Source organism: Camellia sinensis, chromosome 6 (assembly GCF_055761805.1).
Source record: "Camellia sinensis isolate YWXY chromosome 6, ASM5576180v1, whole genome shotgun sequence".
NCBI lineage: Eukaryota > Viridiplantae > Streptophyta > Magnoliopsida > Ericales > Theaceae > Camellia > Camellia sinensis.
The window spans coordinates 91051659-91071127 of NC_138966.1; the positions used below are offsets into that span (position 1 = coordinate 91051659).

The following is a 19469-nucleotide window of genomic DNA, read 5'->3' on the forward strand; positions in this document are numbered from 1 at the left end:
AATATTTTTCTTAATAAATTCTAAAAAATAAATAGTTTCAATTATCAAAATTAATTTAAAAAAATAAACTTATTAAATCTAAATTCTCTCTCAAATTAGGATGGTAGACTAAGAAAAGTAAAACCCTTATATATTTGTGAGTTTGATTGGATAGAAAGTCAGGGGCAAGCGGCAAAATTGGTGAAGATCTTTTATGACGTGAAACTGAAAGCTTAAAAAAGTCACACAAGCCGTTATGGGATACTCAAAATGGTTTTGACCAGAGAAAAGTTCTCCCTGAAAAAGTCAAAAACATAACATATTCGCTCGTTCTCATTTGTAGTCTGCCTTTCTCCACTCATTATATTTGAAGAGAACATATTCTCTCGTTCCGTATTTAAATTGGAAGGTATGGTTTGAACTCCTTAGGTTTATAATAAGTCATGTTCTGATAATTTAAATTTTGCAAATTGTAATTTTTTTTTTTTTTTTTTGCCTGTCATTCTATAATAAAAATTAAATTAACTTAATAATCATAATATATTTACTTATAAAAAATAAATAAATGAATAACAAATATATTTGTAAAAAAATATTATTCATTATTGAAAGGGTACTCAGTCTAAAAATCTAAAATTTTGTTTAGTCAAATATTCAAGTACTGAAGGGTGGTTCTATTTACACACTATATTTAGTCTTAAGGCACACCACTACTCAGTTCCCACCTTTAATAATTTGAAAAAACATACAGCTCGTTTGGTTTTGGTTTTGGTTTTGATTTTGGTTTTGGTTTTGGTTTTCAGAAAAAAGTTTTTCAGAAAATTTTACTTTTTTATTTTTCGTATTTTAATATTTTCAATGAATTTTTCTAATTTTTTTTTTTAATTTTTAGACAGACCTAACATAAATATACTTAAAAAGTATAATATTTATTAAAAAAATCTTTAAAAAATACACTAAATACCAAAAAATACAAAAATATATGTATATATGAAAATTCAGTACAATTTTCGTATTTTTGTATATTTTTTAATTTTTAAAAATATTTTTCACAAATATTATACTCTTTAAGTGTATTTATGTTAGGTGTGTCTAAAAATTTAAAAAAAAAAAATTGCTAAAACATTAAAAAAAATTCATTGAAAACATCAAAATACGAAAAATAAAAAAGTAAAATTTTCTGAAAACCAGAACCAAACAAGCTGTATGTTTTTTCAAATTATTAAAGGTGTGAACTGAGTAGCGGTGTGCCTTGAGACCAAATGTGGTGTGTAAATAGAGGCACCCGGTACTGAAACATTACAATTTATCCATAAAGATAAGGGCATGTAAAATGACCAAATAAACCCTGACACAAATCGTCTTTATCTCCTCTTTTCTTACTTCGCTGCCAACGGCAAGGTCTCTTTTCGTTCTTCATTGCCACCATACGATCAAAAACAGACAACACAGAATCACCGATTCAAAAAAGCTCTGAATCCAAAAGGACTCTATATATATTTTTAAAATATCCATGTATATATATTGTATATCCAAGCTAAACCATGACACAAATCATATTCATCTCCTCTTCTCTCTCTTCGCTGCGAACGGGAAGGTCTCTTCTCTTTCTTCATTGCCACCGTACGATCAAAGCACACAATACAAAATCACCGATTCAAAAAAGCTCTGAATCCAAAAGGACTCTATATATATATTTCATTTTTATTTTTGATTGGCAAATATTAGTTGTTAGTTGTTAGATTAGCACACATGGGAAAAAATCTCCCCACTTTTGGCAAAGCACCCAAGTGCTTGTACTTCCTTAATTCAACCACCATAAGGGGAATTGAACCCATAACCTTTTTGGGACTAAACCCTAAGGAAGGCATGGTAGCCGATTAGGCTAGGCCTAGTTGGTTCAGACTCCATATATATATGTAGAGATAGAGAGAGAAGATTGAGAGATTAAAGCAAAAGGAGAAGTTTTGGATGATTGGTGATTTTCTTTTTTTCCAAATCAAACAGATCTTTTTTTTTTATTTGGTAGTTGTGTTTTTGGTTTTGTTTTTATTGCTTATGTTTCTTTTAAAAGTTAAATAAGACTTCATCGACGCAGATCTCAGATCTGTGAGTGGATCCATTTTATTTTTTTTATTTTTTGTAGTGGTTGTTAATTGCTGTTGTTGATCTGGTGGTAGTAGTGGTAGTGGTGGTGATGAAACAGATAAATTTTTTGTTTTTGTTTTTTGTTGAACAGATAAGAGAGAAATAGAGAGAGAAAAAAAGATTTGAATATATAATAAAATATGTTTAAAATCTGAACAGATAAAAAAATTAAATAGATAAAAAAAATTAAACAGATAAAAGATTGAACAGATAGTTTCAAACAGATAAGTGAAAAAATTGAATAGATAATAAAATTTGGACAAATATTTGTACAGATAAGGAGAAAAAATTGAGTAGATAGTTAAAAATTTTGAATAGATAGAAAATAATTTGAACAAATAGATATAAATTTAAACAGATAGAAAGTAATTTGAACCGGCAGTAAAAAAAGTCAACATATAAAAAAATTAATAGATAAATTAATGCATAAAATTAGAAACAAAATGTCTTTCAAAACAAATAAAAGAACTTCTCACTAAATTATTTCACAAATGATGGATTTCTCACCGATAAAAAAATTTAGCACTTTACATTCTTTTTAAGTTGAACTTTTCAACAATTATCTCTTAGTCAAAGGGATTTGGACTCTCTAATCCAAATTTGGACCGTCGCAAAGCCCAACCCATATTTAAATGGGTTAAGAGCCTCTCCAGTTGGGTATCAGTTGGAGGGTACAATAGAGCTTCATATGTAATTCGATAATTCAAGCTATTTAAATTGCAAGACTCTTTGAGCAGAGTATCCATATAAAAAATCAAATTAATCGGATAATAATAACTACTTGATCAAATCAGATTTATCTTTAAAAAAAATAAGTGACAACTATGATTTAAAAAATTGTTCGTTTATGTTTTAAAAACCAAATTTTTGGAAGATGCTGTAGGGCTTCATGCGTAATTCGATAATTCGAACTGTTCAAATTGTAAGACTTTTGTAGCAAAATATCCATACAAAAAATCAGATTAATCAAATAATAATAACCACTTGATCAAATCGGATTTATCTTCAAAAAAAATAAGTGATATGTATGATTTTAAAAATTATTCATCTATTTTTCTAAAAACAAATTTAATTTAATTACGTGATTATAATTATATGATCAATATAATTTTTTTAACAAAGATGATATTATCCATAAAGCCTATAATGTGAATAATTTATATCACCAAATGAAAGCATGGCGGTACCCATGAAACACAACACCCTCAAATTGGGATAACGAACAACTAGAGAGGATCATGAACAATCTACTTAAATTATGTCAAAATAATCATATTTTATTTCAATAACATGACTTGCTATTATTGATTTACAATCTCTCACCACTCATGCAACAATAATAAGTCACATAATAAATAAAATATAATATAAAAATAATATAATCATTATAATATTATAAATTATATTGTGGATAAATTACACACCCTTTCAATTGTTATTTCACATTTGTTTGGCAATCAATTTTTTTGTTAAAAAAATACCAAAAAACACAAACAAAAACAAAAACAAACAAAATATTACATTAATCAATAAGACAAAATGTCACATCTAAATCATAATTATTTTAATTTTTCTCTCACAAAAATAAAATAAAATAAAAGGCCAAAAAAATTAAACCAAACAAGAGTCCCAAACTAAAATAGTCTAAAAGTAAAAAAAACTAACTTAAAAAAGTCTATTGCCAAACAACGACTAAAAGATTGTACAATTAAACCTACGGACTGTATAAAAGATTTGTACAAATATACTTTCTCAAAAAAGTGAGAATAATACAATTTTTCAAAGCAAAGGAAAATGCATTCTTTCATAAATTCTATAGAAATATTTCAATCAAAATAATATGCCAGTGGCAAAATAAACACGAACTTTGTTTCAACCTAATTAAGGTTGTCTTCAATTTGCATTGTTTGAAGGTTTTTTTTAGTTTTTCTTTTTTTTTTTTTTTTTTTTTTACCGAAAAAAGTATAAGAAGAAGAAGAAGAAACATTTATGCTCTGATTAAAACATCCCCAAATTCATATATACTTTCTCAAGCTCCAATGGAGACCTGCAACACTGCGATTACAATACAACCTGGTCCATCAAGGAACTCGATAAATAAAGAAATAAATGTTGCATTTAACCATACAACACTAATAATTACAAAAACAGCACTACTAGGTCTCTGATCAACAGGTTGAAAAAAACCGAAAAATCAGGATCTGAATCTGAAAAAATTCAACTTACATTGAGGAGAGAAATGATCTGTACACCGTGGTCTCTAGGGGGGTGTCTGAACTTCAGCAGCAGCAAACTCCCTCAGACATGGGGCATCAAAGTCAATTCTGTCGGGTTTCTACAAACAACAATGCTACGGAGCCCCAAAAAGTTAATCAAAAAGTTACTACAAAATGAAATGTGTGGACTAAATTCAATCTGTGTATGACTCCCATCACGCAAAGTTCAAATCTACATCACACTTTTCATTTTCCATTAACTTTGGATTACTTTTTGAGGGACCCAAGCAAATACCTCATTCCAAAAGCTCACGAGTCATCTTCTTCAAACTCTATGATCCTTTGTTGAGAAAATTGTTAGTGAGATAAACTGTATTGATAATGCAGAAACCAATGCTGAAAGAGCAAATGAGACCCGCATCATCTGGAATATGTCCTTGGAGTAGCAACAGGATGACCCTCTGTCCTTCGCCCTTTGTCTGCATTAGGAAAGCTTTCTGATTTTCCTCTTTCCAGGTTCGGAGTTGATTGACCTTCCGATCTTCCTTTATCTGATTTCCTATGTTTTTCCATATTTTCAACGTGATGGCCCTCTTTCTGGAGAGATTGGCCACTGTCCAATCCTAGGCCTTTTTCCGAGTTATAACCTGATTGTCCATCTACTTCCTGATAATTGTCTAGATTTTGGACTGACTGGCGTGATTCTGATCCTCTACCTCTTTCATTGCTTTGCGCAGAAGGCTTAGAACTCCGTCCTTTGTCCATATTTTGGAGCTCATTAGCAATCTGGTTTCGTCGTTCTTTCAAGAAGTTGAGTCGGTTTGTTAGCTTTGATAATGCAGAAGATGTAGAGTTAGCACCCTGAAATGCACAAATGAGGGTTTGCTAACATTTATCTCATTTATTTGGTCCTATCCAACTTTTGTGGAGATAATGATGACTATTCCATGATCCAACATCATAGCTATTTGATTGCTATTGCTTATATTATATTTATAATCCATCGATGGCAAGGCTCTTTAGCCAATCTAGGCACTTGGGCAACTAAGCAATGTCAACTGACTATAGGAGATTGTTGCATTTTGTATTTGAGATAAGATTAAAAAGTCGTAAACCGGTTTTCAGAATGAAATCTCCATTCCAACCCTGCCCTCTTCTCTTCAGGAAAACAAATGACCATACATGAGCAATAAAATTGGCTTTCAAGAAGGGTGAAAAAATGAGAGAGAGAGAGAGAGAGAGTCATTTTGCAGACCATGGAAATCAAAATATACTTCTTTGGAATAAACAAGACAGACCAGTTTCATTTTACGCTCTGTTTGTCTTGGCGGAAAACTTTTCGATTTCATGTTTGGTCACATTTTTTAAACTAATGTATTAATGATTGTATCAGTTTTGGTGGTGGTGGTGGTGGCAGGGTGGACGTGGCAGTGTAGTGGTGGCGGAGCTGACAGTGATAGTGTGGCGGCATTGTTAAGACGGTAGTCCAGAAAATGCTGCTTTTCCACCTTTTGCAAGTGGAAAACATTTTCCGCCTAATTAGGCTTTTTTTCTGTTGACCATGAAAAAATTTCCCATTGACTTTTGTTTTCCGTTATACCAAATGCCAGGAAATGTAAAAAACATTTTCCACCACAGAACAATAATGTACTGTCAGTAAGGCCCCACAACTCTCACAAATTGTTGCTAGTGTTGGATGTCTTCTAGTTCTAGAGGAGCACAGGAATACAGATAACAGGCATAATAAATAAGAATAATAAACCGTACCTCACCCCATGTACCAGACTTTTTTGAATTGGTTGGAGCCAGCTTGCTTATTACTGGTTCCGCACAAGATGAAGCAGTTGTATCCCCAACAGATTTGTAGCAGCATACTGGATCCAGCCGCTGGTTCTGAGGCAAGTGTTTATTTGCCAAGAATGGAAGGTCCTGTTTCATATCTCTGTCACTTTCTACCTTATCCAATTGGGCATCCTGTTGAAGATAAAAGATAGTTATTCTTCCCAAGAGTAAGAAAACATTGCTCATGTAAACTGCAAAAAAAAAATAGTATCTGAAGAGTATGACAATTGCTGATTTACATTGCAAAACTAGTATCTGAAGAGTATGACAAGTCTCATCTTTTTATCTATTTGTTTTTGTCAATTCTTTAAAATAAAATAAAATAAATATCTGAAAAAATAATAAGAAAGAGTATATGTTAGATGGTTAGAACTTCATGAATCAACCTTGGCTTGTGTACAGTTTGATCTACTAAGGTAAATGCAATATTTTCTAGTTAATAATTAGGAAAGAAGTGCATTGGTTATGTAAACCATTTATGTCTATTCCTTCAAGCGCCCCAAGATTGGCAACCCATTCAGAAGAAAAAAAAATTGCAGCTTATGTAGCTTAAAATCTGAAACTTCATTTTAAGCAATTGTACTTAGAAAAGTTAAGATGTTTTGTAAAAATTTTCAGGTTTTCAGCTTTTCTTCTTTTTCAGCTCAAAAGGCTATTCTTTTTAAAGCTGGGCTTGAGAAGCTTTCTTTAAGTTGAAAATAAGTTCTCCAAACAGGCTCTTGATGCTGCCATTTTAGACAAAAATTGGCTGTGCTTATGATGTTTGAAAGATTTCATTGGCAACATGACCAACGAAAAAGAAAAAAGATCCGCTGGGGAGGATCCATTAGTCAAATTCATATATAACCCATATCCACTCTCCAGCATTTCAAAACTTCAATGTCAATCCAGAGATTCCAAATGGATTCCAAAAGAAAATAGCTTCAGGAAGTGAGTGTATATTGTATACCTTATTTCTTGTTGATCTCTCGGGAATATGTGAAGTAGCTGTAGTTTCAAAGTCCTTCCTTTTCTCCTTCCTGTACCCAAATTATGAGTCCAGAAGGCATGAGAAAATAAACTGAGGCAAAAAAGTGCCAAAACATGAGCACCTCTGCATATATTTTGTCTATTTCTAAGCACCTAAAAACTTCTTATTCAGTGGACAGTTAAACTCTACTCAAGCATGCAACTTATATACCAGCATTAAAAAGACACAACTCAAAGGAAAAGTTTTTATAGCACTGGGGCAAAAGTGTAAAAAAACAGAAGATGAAAATACACTCATGAAACCAAAAGGAAAGCTTACAGTTTTGCTTGATGATTAGGAGTCTGTAGGGGTTGATTGCACGAACCATGTGCGAGACCACAGTTTTGCTCACGTTGTTGATTAAGCTGCACTCCAAGATCATCAGCCTTCTGCTTCAAATTGATGACATCTGCCTCCACTCGAGCAATTTCCTCAAGGTCTGCCTTTGTCTTTAGCACATATACAGTTAATAGTTTAGTGGATGATCAAATCCAATGATAGCAGTGGTTGCAAGGTAAACAAACCTTTTCATCAATAGTGGCTGAGAGAGGTAAGGGCCCTTGAGGCATTTTAAGTCCAGCTTCCAGTACTGTCCTCAACTCTCTCTCTTTCTGCAACTGTTCCTGTAGTCTTGTCACCTGGGAGTATAACCAACACCTAGCGTCAGTCAAAACCCTGGATGTCAAGGTTAGTAGTATGTAAAGCATGTTAATGCATCTATTAAGATTGAATTATCAATACAAAAAGATAAAAGGGAAATTTTTTTAGCTGAGAGGTAAAACTAAAAATGCTTCTTTCTGTCAAATATAACACAAGCCAATTATGTTTACAAATCATAAAGAAAATAATTTGAAGAGGGAGAACATAGATCGGATATAAATAGGGTTGAAGAATGGTAAACTGCTGGGGCAACTTTAGTTCATATCTAGAGTCATTACAAACTCATGATGATACACACTCATGGAGGAATGTATATAGCAACATCGATCATTCTTGCCAATTTCTGGCATTACATGTTTATTTGAGATCTTGATGTGTACTGGTAGGCCCTTTCATAACAACTGAAGTTTTTGGGATTGGGACTAGCAGTGATCTAACATGGTATCAGAACAAAGTCGCCTTCCAACACTTTGCTTGCCTCTAAGGGGTTCCTCGTAGAGAGTAGGAAATCCGGGGTCATTTTGGTGTGGTTCCATTGCTACATATGGCTGAAACTGAGGGTAATACAGCTATGAGCACAGCTTGGGAGTAATATTCTAATGTGTTTCCAGAAGTGCTTCCTTCCAAGTAGCTTCCTATGTGGGATATCCAACATTGTATTAATTTGGTGCCCAGTTGGCGCTTCCAAACAAACCAACCTATAGAATGTCTCCAAAGGAGAGGGAAATACTTCAAACGCAAGTCAGAGAGCTTTTGGGGAAGGGGTACTTAAGGGCAAGCCTTAGTCCTTGTGGTGTGCCACTCTTTCGACTGAGGATGACTCATGGCATGTGTGACATGTTGGATTGCCTTGTTGGTTCGCTTTTATAATATATACCTTAGAAGTGGCTATCATCAAATTTAAATTCGACAAGTTGAGGAGTGTAAAACGACTTTCAATACTCCTAATGGCCTAGAAGTGGCTATCATCAAATTTAAATTCAATAGGGTGATGAGTGTAAACAACTTTCAAAACTCCTAATGGCCTATTTGAGTGGCTTGTCATGCCCTTTGGGTTTACAAATGCTTCAAGTACTTTTATGCAGACGATGATTCAAATGTTGCAACCACTTTTGGGAGTTTGTGTAATGGTATATTGTGATATATAGCCATTTTCTACAACAACACTTTGTCCATCTCCAACATGCATTTGAAATATTGAGACGAAAAAAGTTCAATGGCAACACCAAGAAGTGTAACTTTTTGCCGTTGATCAAGTTATTTTCTTGAGTATGTTGTTTCATCTCAAGGGGTACTCGTGAATGAGGATAAGGTCAAGGTGATTGTTGATTGTCCTACTCTTTCTATTATTCATGAGGAGTTTCCATGGCTTGGCTACTTTCTATCTGAGGTGCGCAAGGCTCAAAAAACTCCACAATTGAATTTCGCAAACCTTAAACCAAATCAACAGTGCGATGCGATTCTCCGTAACTCAATCAGAGGCATATTCGAACAGTTTCTAAAGCAATTTTTTAATCAATTAGGTTTCAAAATGTTTCAATTAAGGTTCAAATAGGGAAAAGAAACAAATTCAAACACGAATTAGGGCAAACGATGTTTTGAAACTGTTAGAATAGTTATTTCTATTCCATTGCTAATATTTACTTAAGTTGAGGGTACGATGGTCATATTGCAATATTAGGAGTTAGAATGTAAAATGAGAGAATTTAGGGTTAGGAAGAAGAAGAGAGAAGAGAAGAGGAAGGAATTTTTATATATCTTATAATGTTGTGCTCAACCATACATCAATACATTAGCAAAATATATATACAAACCCTAATATTGCAATACGACCATCGTGCCCTCAACTTAAGTAAATATTAACAATAGAACAGAAATAACTATTCTAACACTCTCCCTCAAGCTGGAGCATAGAGATCAAACATGCCTAGCTCGACAGATAAGCGATGAAACGAAAACCAAGCTAAATGTTTGGTTAGAATATCAGCCAATTGATCTTCAGAACGAACATTAGGAGTCACAAGTTGCTTACGCAATAAGAGATCGTGAATAAAATGGCAATTAACCTTTATATGTTTGGTTCGTTCATGAAACACAGGACTATTGGCAATGAAGATAGCAGTTTGATTATCACAAAACATGCTCATAGGAGTGGGAACAGAAATAACTATTCTAACATAAATGATTCAAAACTCAATTTGAGGTTGTCACACTTGAGAATCAGAGGCAAATCAAACTGAAATCAAATTTATATGGTTATGCTATCAAACTTGAATTAGAGTCAATTCAACCTGATTGTGATCAATTCGTGTACAAGGTCGATTATGACAATCGCACCATTAACACATAAATTCTCGAAATGTTGAATATAGAAATTAGAGTATATAGAATCTTTTTATTTTTAGTATTATGTATATAATTTGTAATTGTGTCAATCACTGATTTAGTATTGTTTCCTTATTTATATCGTTTCCTAAATTGTATCATGAATCTATTATATATACATAGCCTTTACCTCATTCATGGGTAAGTCAAATAATTCTTTTCGTTCTTTTTGGTATCAAAGCTAGGTTAAGTACCTAGTAATTTTGCTTTACCGGTGGGCGGCAGCCTTGCCTTGGCCGCCCACCAGACCTCAACCCCTTCCACTGTCATATTTTCCTGTCAGTATCACTTCATGGTAATCTCTTCCTTTGTCCGTTGGTTTATTCCTACCCCAAATATCTCTATCATATATATATATATATATATTTAGGAAGGATATTATACTTACATCATGGTGAGCATGGTAATATACCATGTGAACCACCGAAGCCGTCCCATTTGGCGCACAACCTAAGTTGCCCCCTTGACACACCACCTAAGCCGCCCCTTTGGTGTACAACTAAAGTTGCCCCCTCTAGCACACCACCAAAGCCGCCTCCTAGCACATTTTATAACAAGTCGCCCCTTGCCGTACTTAGTCATCTGTTGCCATCATCGTTCAGCACCACGTCATAAGTTATGTGTGCCACGCTTGTTGATTCAGCATCCAGTTCTCTACATCGGTCCGACATGACCCCTTTAAACTGTCTCGACATTCCGGTTAGTCACTACAATGGTCTGACAAGGCCCCTTAAACTGTCCCGACATTAATTCCGATTAGTTCGTACAATGGTCCAGTATGACCCTGTAAACTATCCCGACATTGATTCCGGTCAGTTCCTACAACGGTCCAGCATGACCTTAAACAGTCCCGACATTCGTTCCAGCCAGGGTGTTTCCTGGCCATAGATGCTTCGGCAGCTCTTCTAAGGCAGTTCAGTCTCTGTTTTTTCCTTTTCTAGGGTGTGGCGTTGATGTATTAAGCACTTTTTGACCTTTTTTTATTTAGTGGACTACCAGATTTGTTCAGTAGCATTTATTTGAACTAGCCGTTGAGTTTTTTCCGGCTTCTTCTAGTCATCATTGGCAAGCTGCAATTGTTGAATATCTTCACACCAGCTTGAGGGGGAGTGTTGAATATAGAAATTAGAGTACGTAGAATCTTTTTATTTTTAGTATTATGTATATAATTTGTGATTGTGTCAATCACTAATTTAGTATTGTTTCCTTATTTATATTGTTTCCTTATTTATATCATTTCCTAAATTGTATCATGAATCTATGATATATACATGACATTTACCTCATTCATGAGTAAGCCAAATAATTCTTTTCATTCTTTTGCCTAGAGCCAAGGTTTTAAAAAGCGGCCGCAACCGTTACGTAACGCCGTTACGTAACGGTTTTGGTGGTTACCGCCACCCGTTACGGCCGCTTTTGCAGTGTGATTGAGATTCACAGGTGTGTCGGCCGTAGCGGCTGCCGTAGCAGTCGTAATGGTGCCATAATAGTCGTAACGGCCTGTTATGCACTGTTACGTAACGGTTTTTTGTATAATATAAAGTCATTAATTATTAAAATAAAATGTAAAAAACTCAGTTTATAGTGATTTAAAAATATGAAATATATTAGATTATATTTAAAAATTTACAAAAATTGATCAATATTTATTTTAAACTCAATATATATGATCATGGGAAAAAAATATGCGTATCAGTAAATTTTTTTCAAATTGTGCGAAAAATAAAAAAATTCACGGTTCTGGTTACCGCAACCGTTACGCTACAGCCTTTACACCCCGCAACCGCAACCGTGCCACCGCCACCGTTACGGCGACCGCAACCGCTTTTCAGAACCTTGCCTAGAGCTTATTCAAAAGCAATTTCAGCTTCAATTTTAGGTTGCTAGGGCTTTGAAAGTCTAAGAAATACAATCGCTGAGGTGCTTGCTGTTAATCTAAAAAATCTACCCCAATTGAAGAAGAATTACACTTGTGATGCACACAAGAACAACTTACAAATTTTGAACTACAATTGAGAAGTAAATTTCGCCAGTGAATTGATATTCCATAGGACAGAAATTTGAGCCTAAGCTCTAATACCAAATGATGCAAACAAAAGTTGCAATCAGGTTCAAAATCGAGAGAGAGAGAGATCCCAACCTAGGATAACCCCTAGGGTTAGAGAGAGAACCACAACACTTAATCAGTTTCTATATTCTTCAATCAAAAACTAACCACAATTCAGATTCCATCACCTATTTATAGACTAAGACCTCTAACAACCACAACTAATAGGACACAACAGAAAAAACTAACGACATGTAGGCATAAGCATTATTTTATTTTTAAAGGTACTTATTGTGTTACATCAGAACACCTCTCAAAACATTGGCAGTTATAATAAAACAAACAGATGCAAGCGGAGTCATCAAATGCCAATCTAGGCACTATGCATAACTTGAAAAGCATTCTTACTTTGACTCCACTTAACTATGAGGAGATATTTCATCCTGTTTGGAAACAATAAAATTACAAGTTGCTTCCTCCTCACTGCCTACAGCAAATGCAATACTGAAAAAGAAGATTGCATAAGCAAATCCTCACCCAATTCTCAAGAATGTAATGAGAACTATGCTAGAGCCGAATATGATTAAAATTTTGAAGATCAGAACATGAATCTCTACCCATCTATATGAGATAGACAACTGTGCAAATATAAGAGGAAAGCAAAAGAGGTTTAAAGAGAATATTAAATATGAGATGCAAATACTTCTTGTTCAAGAGCTAGACGACGCTCATGCGAAGCATTCTTTCGTCTCTCCAAACTTGCTTGTAGATTCTCATTCCCTGAAGCCTATAATGACAAAAATAAATAAATTAATTAATTAATTAAATATTCCCAAAAAAATTTAACAAAGGGACAATTCATAATAAGAAGAAAATGGAAGTGCCTACCTCTTCTGCAATTCTGTCTAGCAGGTCAATTTTGGTGACCTCAAGCCTTTCAATCTCAGCCCTAGTAATGGGTCAAAAATTAGACTGATTGCACCATTTGGTGTCATTCTAGAGCAAGCTACAGCCAATCAGATTAAAATGTGTATGCCAATAAATGATTGGATTGCCAAACTTCAAGGAAAATAGTTAAAGCCTCGAAGTTAGGTAGAAAAAATGACTAATCTTGGGATTTATGGATTTTAAGCATAGAAAAAGGTAAACACCATAAAGACAAGCCATAGGACTATAGTGTACTTTATTAACTGGCAATGCAGCTTTTAAAATTCAATTTGAACTGGAAAAGAATAGACAGCATACTTGGGAAGAATAGGAAGGAGACATGAATTCAAGCAGAAAAATTTTATGACCAGACATCCAAATGTTCAAAGAAGAACCACTTCTGAGGACTGAAGTAGCCCCAGACAGTATTTTCTAAGTCCTGAATTGCATAATGTGGGTGCAGGGCTTTAAATTATTTTAAACCTTTCCAAATCTTATCCTTTCCCAAAAATCAATCATAGCTTTGTTCTGAGAATTGCAAAACATTTTTTAATTAGACCCCTACATCTATGTAATACTTCTTTGTCTACTAGTCACATTTTCACCATAACATGCCTTTTCAACATTATTAGTAGGAGTATTTATGTATTTGCATTCATCATAGAATAGTAATACAAAGAATGATGTCTTGGGCGAAAAGAACAAGGACAAAATGACAACAAATATAGGAAAATCCACAAAATTTATTGTAGATGGTTACTATTTCCACTCATGAAGATCATCAAAGTATTCAAAATTACAAAATATATATATATATATATATATTTAGTAGTGGACTTCTTGATTATACAAGAACAATTTCAAATTTAGGCCATATCTGAGTCATACAAGCCACCCTTTGACTAGAAGCAATGGTACATACTGTAACCTATGTAAACCTTTGTCTCTCTACCACATTATCAATTAAAGTAAAAATGAATGGAAAAAAATAATAATAATAATTTTGAGTGGTGGTAATATCAAGTACATCTTAAGAATGACACCTAGACAAAAGTAGTCACTACAAAAGTTTTTAACAAACACATGTAACTAGATTTGCTTTAAAAATTTAAATGGATGATAACTGTATCACTTACTCGTCTTCAAAGGGGAGATCAACAGATTCCATGGCAAGCTTCTTTCCCTGAATATACATATGAAAAAGTCATACAAACAAAATCGAAAGTTACACTAACAAAAATAAAGAGTCAAGAGAGCTTAATTGTTAAGGTGGATAAATTAAAAAGCTCTTCCAGAAAGAATAAATTTTATGCCTAAATTTAATAGAGCTAAATATGAAAACCATAAAGGAAGCCACATAGTTATACCCACAGTGGTATGCCCCCCGTGAGCATAGTTAGAGAACATAATTATACTAAAGAGAGATATATCATGAATCTAGGGAACAAATTTATACTCACAGGGGTACGTCCCCAAACAGTAGGACGCCGTCCACCAGACTCTGGTCCGTCTGATATGGATGTCGAGTTCTGAATGTGTGAAGATGGACTCTTGTATGGACTCTTGTCCATTAACTTATGCACCAAACTTGTCTCTGCATGATTATCTCCTAATACTTCACTAGACACATTAGCCTGCATTGCTGAACTATTGTTGTTTCGATTCGGAAAATTCTCAGTTATATGTACATTAACATGTTGGGTAGAAGAACTTTGAGGAGAGCTTGATGATGATTTCTGATTGGCTTTACAATCATCATCTGATTCATTGGACTTGGAAATCAATCTAGGACCATTAGAACCCTGCATCTTAATATGGTTAGTTTGAGTATGCTAATTGGGAAAAAGTGCAGGAAGGGAATGGCAACTAAAAGAGAAAACAATTCAACAAATATATCCATGATGAACCATATAATAGAACAGTGAATATAGATACCATAGAAAAGGTTCCAATCAATTCAAAAGATGATAAACTACAGCAATCACATAAATAGCATGCATGTCATATGAATTTCATGGAAAGGAAAAGAAACAAAATTGGTGGCATGGGAAGGTGGTGTGGCACAGATGTTCACCACACTAATTCAACGATCTATAAAAAATAAATAACTAAAATACACAAAACATATGCTGATCACTAAAAGAGGCTGGCACTGGGAATAAATAACATATTAAGCTATTGCTCAGATTTTACAATAATCTTATTGTGCGTGTGTCTGTGTAAATGTTCAGGTTAAGAAGTCAAAAACTAGCCTTATCATCATAAATTTCATCATCTCCAGTATCGCCAGTCTCACTGTGAGTTTCATTTGATGCATGTTCAAAATCTTCATCAATGTCTACATCAGAAGCATCTGTTCCATCTTCATCATATTCATCGTCTTCAATGGTCTCATCATCATCAGTTAACTCCTCACTCTCACTTCCACTCTCTTCTGAGTCGGAGTATAGTTCAGTTGACATGGCACCTTCCTGCAAACAATTATACTAGTTTATCAGATAGAAAATTATAAAAGAGGAAATTGTAGGAACAAAAAATGTCCTTCAAAACAAGCCATAGTGCAGATTAGAATTAGATTAAGCATAAAAGCGCAAAGAGAAAGTAGAAACTTGTTAAACTAGAGAGAATAACTAATAAGCGTATAAAAAGAACTGTCTGTATGGTTTAAACAAGATTTTACACAACTTAATGAGTTATGACATCATCTATCAGTACTAACGATAACACATTAATTTGCCCATCTTTGACATTTTGTACAATATTACCTCTAAGGAGTATAGAGAAATGGTTTTCGTCCACATTGAAAGTCCCCAAAGAATGAAACAGCCAAAGAGAACATGAGTTGGGGATGGCTAAAGAGGCAATGCCATGACCAAGGCTATGGCTATGAAGCTTATTAGAGCCAACTGGAGAAGATAGATCCACATAGCAGACTCCAAGTAATTGGTATTAAGACTTGCAGGGTTGAGTTTTCAAAATCCAACACTTACTTGACAATGAGCATATAAGTTATGAAGGACAGATCTTTTACCCTGCAATTGATTATTTATTTGATTGGTATTTTAGGGATATTAATCTCACCACAACCAAAAGAATTCTTAACCAAATGTTCTCTTTTGTCAATCCTTGGCAATATCTTATTTAGTCTCAACGCATCTTTAAAGCCCTTATGCAAAAGCATGGTGGACCAACAAGTGGTCGCCATGAGAATCTCACAAGGGGCTGACTTCCTACTCTTTTTTCAAAATATCCAATGGTCACAGTAAGTTGAATCATTCTTGAAAGCCTATAAGATTTTGTTTTCGTTTTTCATTTTTGTTTCTTTTAGCCACAGTAAGATTTGAACAAGTAACCACACCCCTCCTTTTCAAGATCCCATGCTTCCATTTATACTGTAGTGATACAACAGCTTTGGTTTTAAAATATATATATATATATATATATAAAAATTTATGAAAAATGAGATCACACATCAAGAACGTTAGGATATCTAGAGGGAGAAATTCCCAATTAGGAATACTAGAGCAAAGCTCTGAATTTTACAGTCAAAATATCAAAAGTTAGTTATGGAGCAACTAACCACCTATTTATAGACAAAGCTAGCTCAACCACCAACCAAAAATACTACCACAACAATTACTCACATCAGCATTGATTGTCTCGAAAGTTGTAACTTGTAGTTACCTAGGAGTGTTGTCTTAACTTTTAAAATCTTTATCAACTAGGGATCTTTGTCATGTTTCCGATGTGTCTTTATGTAAGTCTACATGAAAGGAGGATTATCAGTTAAAAAAAAGAATATTCTCTACAAGTTCTATTGTTAAAACTCTTCCGCTTTATTTTAAGGCGAGCTCACCAAGGCGCCAAAGTCTCCAAGGGCCTAGGCATGAGGCATGAGGTGAGGTGAGGCCTTCATAAAAGCAAGGGACATTTTGTAGATATTGTATAGTTTTTTTTACGAATTTGTTGAAATTTATTGTGTATTTTATCTACTATGTACTAACAAATGACATCATATTTTTACAGGAGATTCTTACCACCAACATATTAAGTTGTGCTTGATAACTTGGACCACATCAACAACTTCAAATCAAGCAATTAAAAAATTAGAAACAGTTAAGCAATTATGCAATCAAATAATTAACCAAATTAAGAAATTAAATAATCAAAAACATTTTAAAAAGAGATAGCGGATTTGGATTTTCATTCATCCGGTATGTTTTTTTGCAAATCTTTTTTTGATAAAATGATTGATGATCCAAATGTACCAGACTTTATTCCTCATAGGTTGATTTGTAGTGCATGTGTGCCCTTTAAGGTTGAAATGTTAGTTGGTCATGGCCCATAAGAAATTTAATATCAATAATATGGCTCAAAAAAGGAGACCAAATTGATATCATTCATCAGTGGTGTGTCATGTGTAGGGGGCAAGGAAAGTATTGATCATCTACTTTTGCATTGTCCTACAGTATTGTGGAGGGTGTTCCATTTGGCCGATATGGATTGAGTAGTTCCTTTTTCTAGTATGCAAATTTAAGTGACTTCGGCTCAAATACTGAAGTTTTTCAGCATAAATTTGAATTCTTTGGGGGCTTATTATATTAGAAAATTTTGTTACTTGGCTTCTTTTGGTCTTCAGTGTCCCCCTTTTTAAGGGAATTCCTTTATTTTTGATTTTTGAAGATTGGAAAGTGGGGTGTAGGATGTAATGTTGTGTATTTTATTTTGTTTTGGAAGACTTGTCCATCTTATACCTTAAGTAATTTTTCTTTTTATTAATAAAATTTCCTTTTTGTTGTTGTTCAACACATATAATGAGTCTCATTAGTTCAAAGGGATAATATCGCATATTTAACAAATCAGACAATTAAAAGAGGCATATGCCTCCTCGCACACCTTGGTTGCACTTCATTAAAGTTGCCTTGCCTATGGGGTATTAAAGTTGCCTTGCCTAAGGGGTCGTGAGACACACCAGGTGTACCTCAATCTTAGCCGCGTGCCTAAGTGTGCTTTTAATAACATTGACTCCACCTTAATTAACCTTGTGGTATAGCCAAATTGAGTGATTCTGCAATCACTAGTCTCAAGTGATCTCAACACCCTTAACAGTTGATTCCCCTTATTAACCCCACATCTTTAGTTGCATTCATTTGTTGGTACCATTGTGCTATAAAAGCTAAAGAGGAAGATATTCAGAGTGTCCTTGCGGTTAGCACAGGGCCCCTTTTTTCAGTCTCAACCTTGTATTGTTGGTAATACCATTCTTTTCCACGAGGCATATGTTTGACGTGACTTAGTGGTGGTGGTGGAGAGCTTGTTAGTTGTGCTAGGGTGTGAGGTTGGACTTCTTTCCCTAGCATACTTAAAGTCACCATTGGGATCTTCTTTCATAGAAAAGTTTGTTATGGAATAAGCCACACACAAACAATGGCAAGAAAAAACAACCACAAACAAGAAAACATGATGCAAATTTATGTGGTTCGACAAGTTCCCTGCGTCCATAGCTCAAACCAATTCCACTATACTGAAAGAATAGAGGAGTATGATACGACTGTTGTGAAGCCATCAATATATATATATATGCTAGGGTTTACATCACCAAATTTCAGTTCAATTCACCTCGGGGCTCACATCAGCAAGTCGACCTAACATCTGATGGTGTGACTGAAAACATTCCAGAGACTTGAGCATCAATGGTCCGATCTACCCAAGGAATGACCGGTCGACTGATCAATAGTTGGATCTGCATCCCCAATACTAATTGGGCTCCACAAACCCAACAAAGTTGAATTCTATTAAGTTATGAGTTTGAGGGTATTTTTGTACTTATCTACTTATGAATACATAAGATTAGTGAGGATAACCCTAATTTTGGAATTTTGGGTTGTGCCTCTTTCCTGTGCATTCTCTCTCGTCTTTTTCTCTTCTCTCTTCACTCTTAAACATCATCATACAATTTTAACTAACTCGAAATTCGTGTCAAACAGGTTTGCAAGGATGTAATACTTGTCAAGTGGTTGGGATTCATTAGCACAATATACCAAACCTTCCAACTTAACTTTGCCTATTCTCCCTATTCTAGCTACCATTGAAAAATAAATAGATAAATAATAAAAAAAAAAATGGCCTAGAGAAGCTCCAGTGAGCTTTCCTTATGAGGAGGATTTATGGGTGAGTTCAAGAGGCACTTAGTGGAGTGGAATGAGCTATGCTCAGTTAAGAGAAGCATGTTCAGGGTATAAAATCTTAGGCTTTT

General features: G+C 34.3%; 1 protein-coding gene across 4 annotated transcripts in view; it reads right to left on the bottom strand.

The window, feature by feature from the left end:
* Nucleotides 1–4122: 4122 nt before the first annotated feature.
* Nucleotides 4123–19469, bottom strand: part of LOC114280354 (rho GTPase-activating protein REN1) — a 55607-nt gene continuing 40260 nt past the window's right edge. The window contains exons 15-26 of one of the 4 annotated variants that reach the window (XR_014332647.1): nucleotides 15466–15684; nucleotides 14674–15015; nucleotides 14350–14396; nucleotides 13175–13235; nucleotides 12990–13073; nucleotides 7719–7832; nucleotides 7474–7643; nucleotides 7135–7204; nucleotides 6111–6317; nucleotides 4639–5204; nucleotides 4354–4462; nucleotides 4123–4200 (exon numbers count right to left, since the gene is read on the bottom strand). Coding sequence is in view for 1 of the 4 variants with exons in the window: in XM_028222714.2 (XP_028078515.2) it covers nucleotides 4764–5204; nucleotides 6111–6317; nucleotides 7135–7204; nucleotides 7474–7643; nucleotides 7719–7832; nucleotides 12990–13073; nucleotides 13175–13235; nucleotides 14350–14396; nucleotides 14674–15015; nucleotides 15466–15684 (1755 nt within the window). In the remaining 3 variants the exon portion in view is untranslated. Of the gene's footprint in view, nucleotides 5205–6110; nucleotides 6318–7134; nucleotides 7205–7473; nucleotides 7644–7718; nucleotides 7833–12989; nucleotides 13074–13174; nucleotides 13236–14349; nucleotides 14397–14673; nucleotides 15016–15465; nucleotides 15685–19469 lie in introns of all 4 variants that reach the window. The other 3 variants (XR_014332646.1, XR_014332645.1, XM_028222714.2) reach the window with 3 other exon arrangements.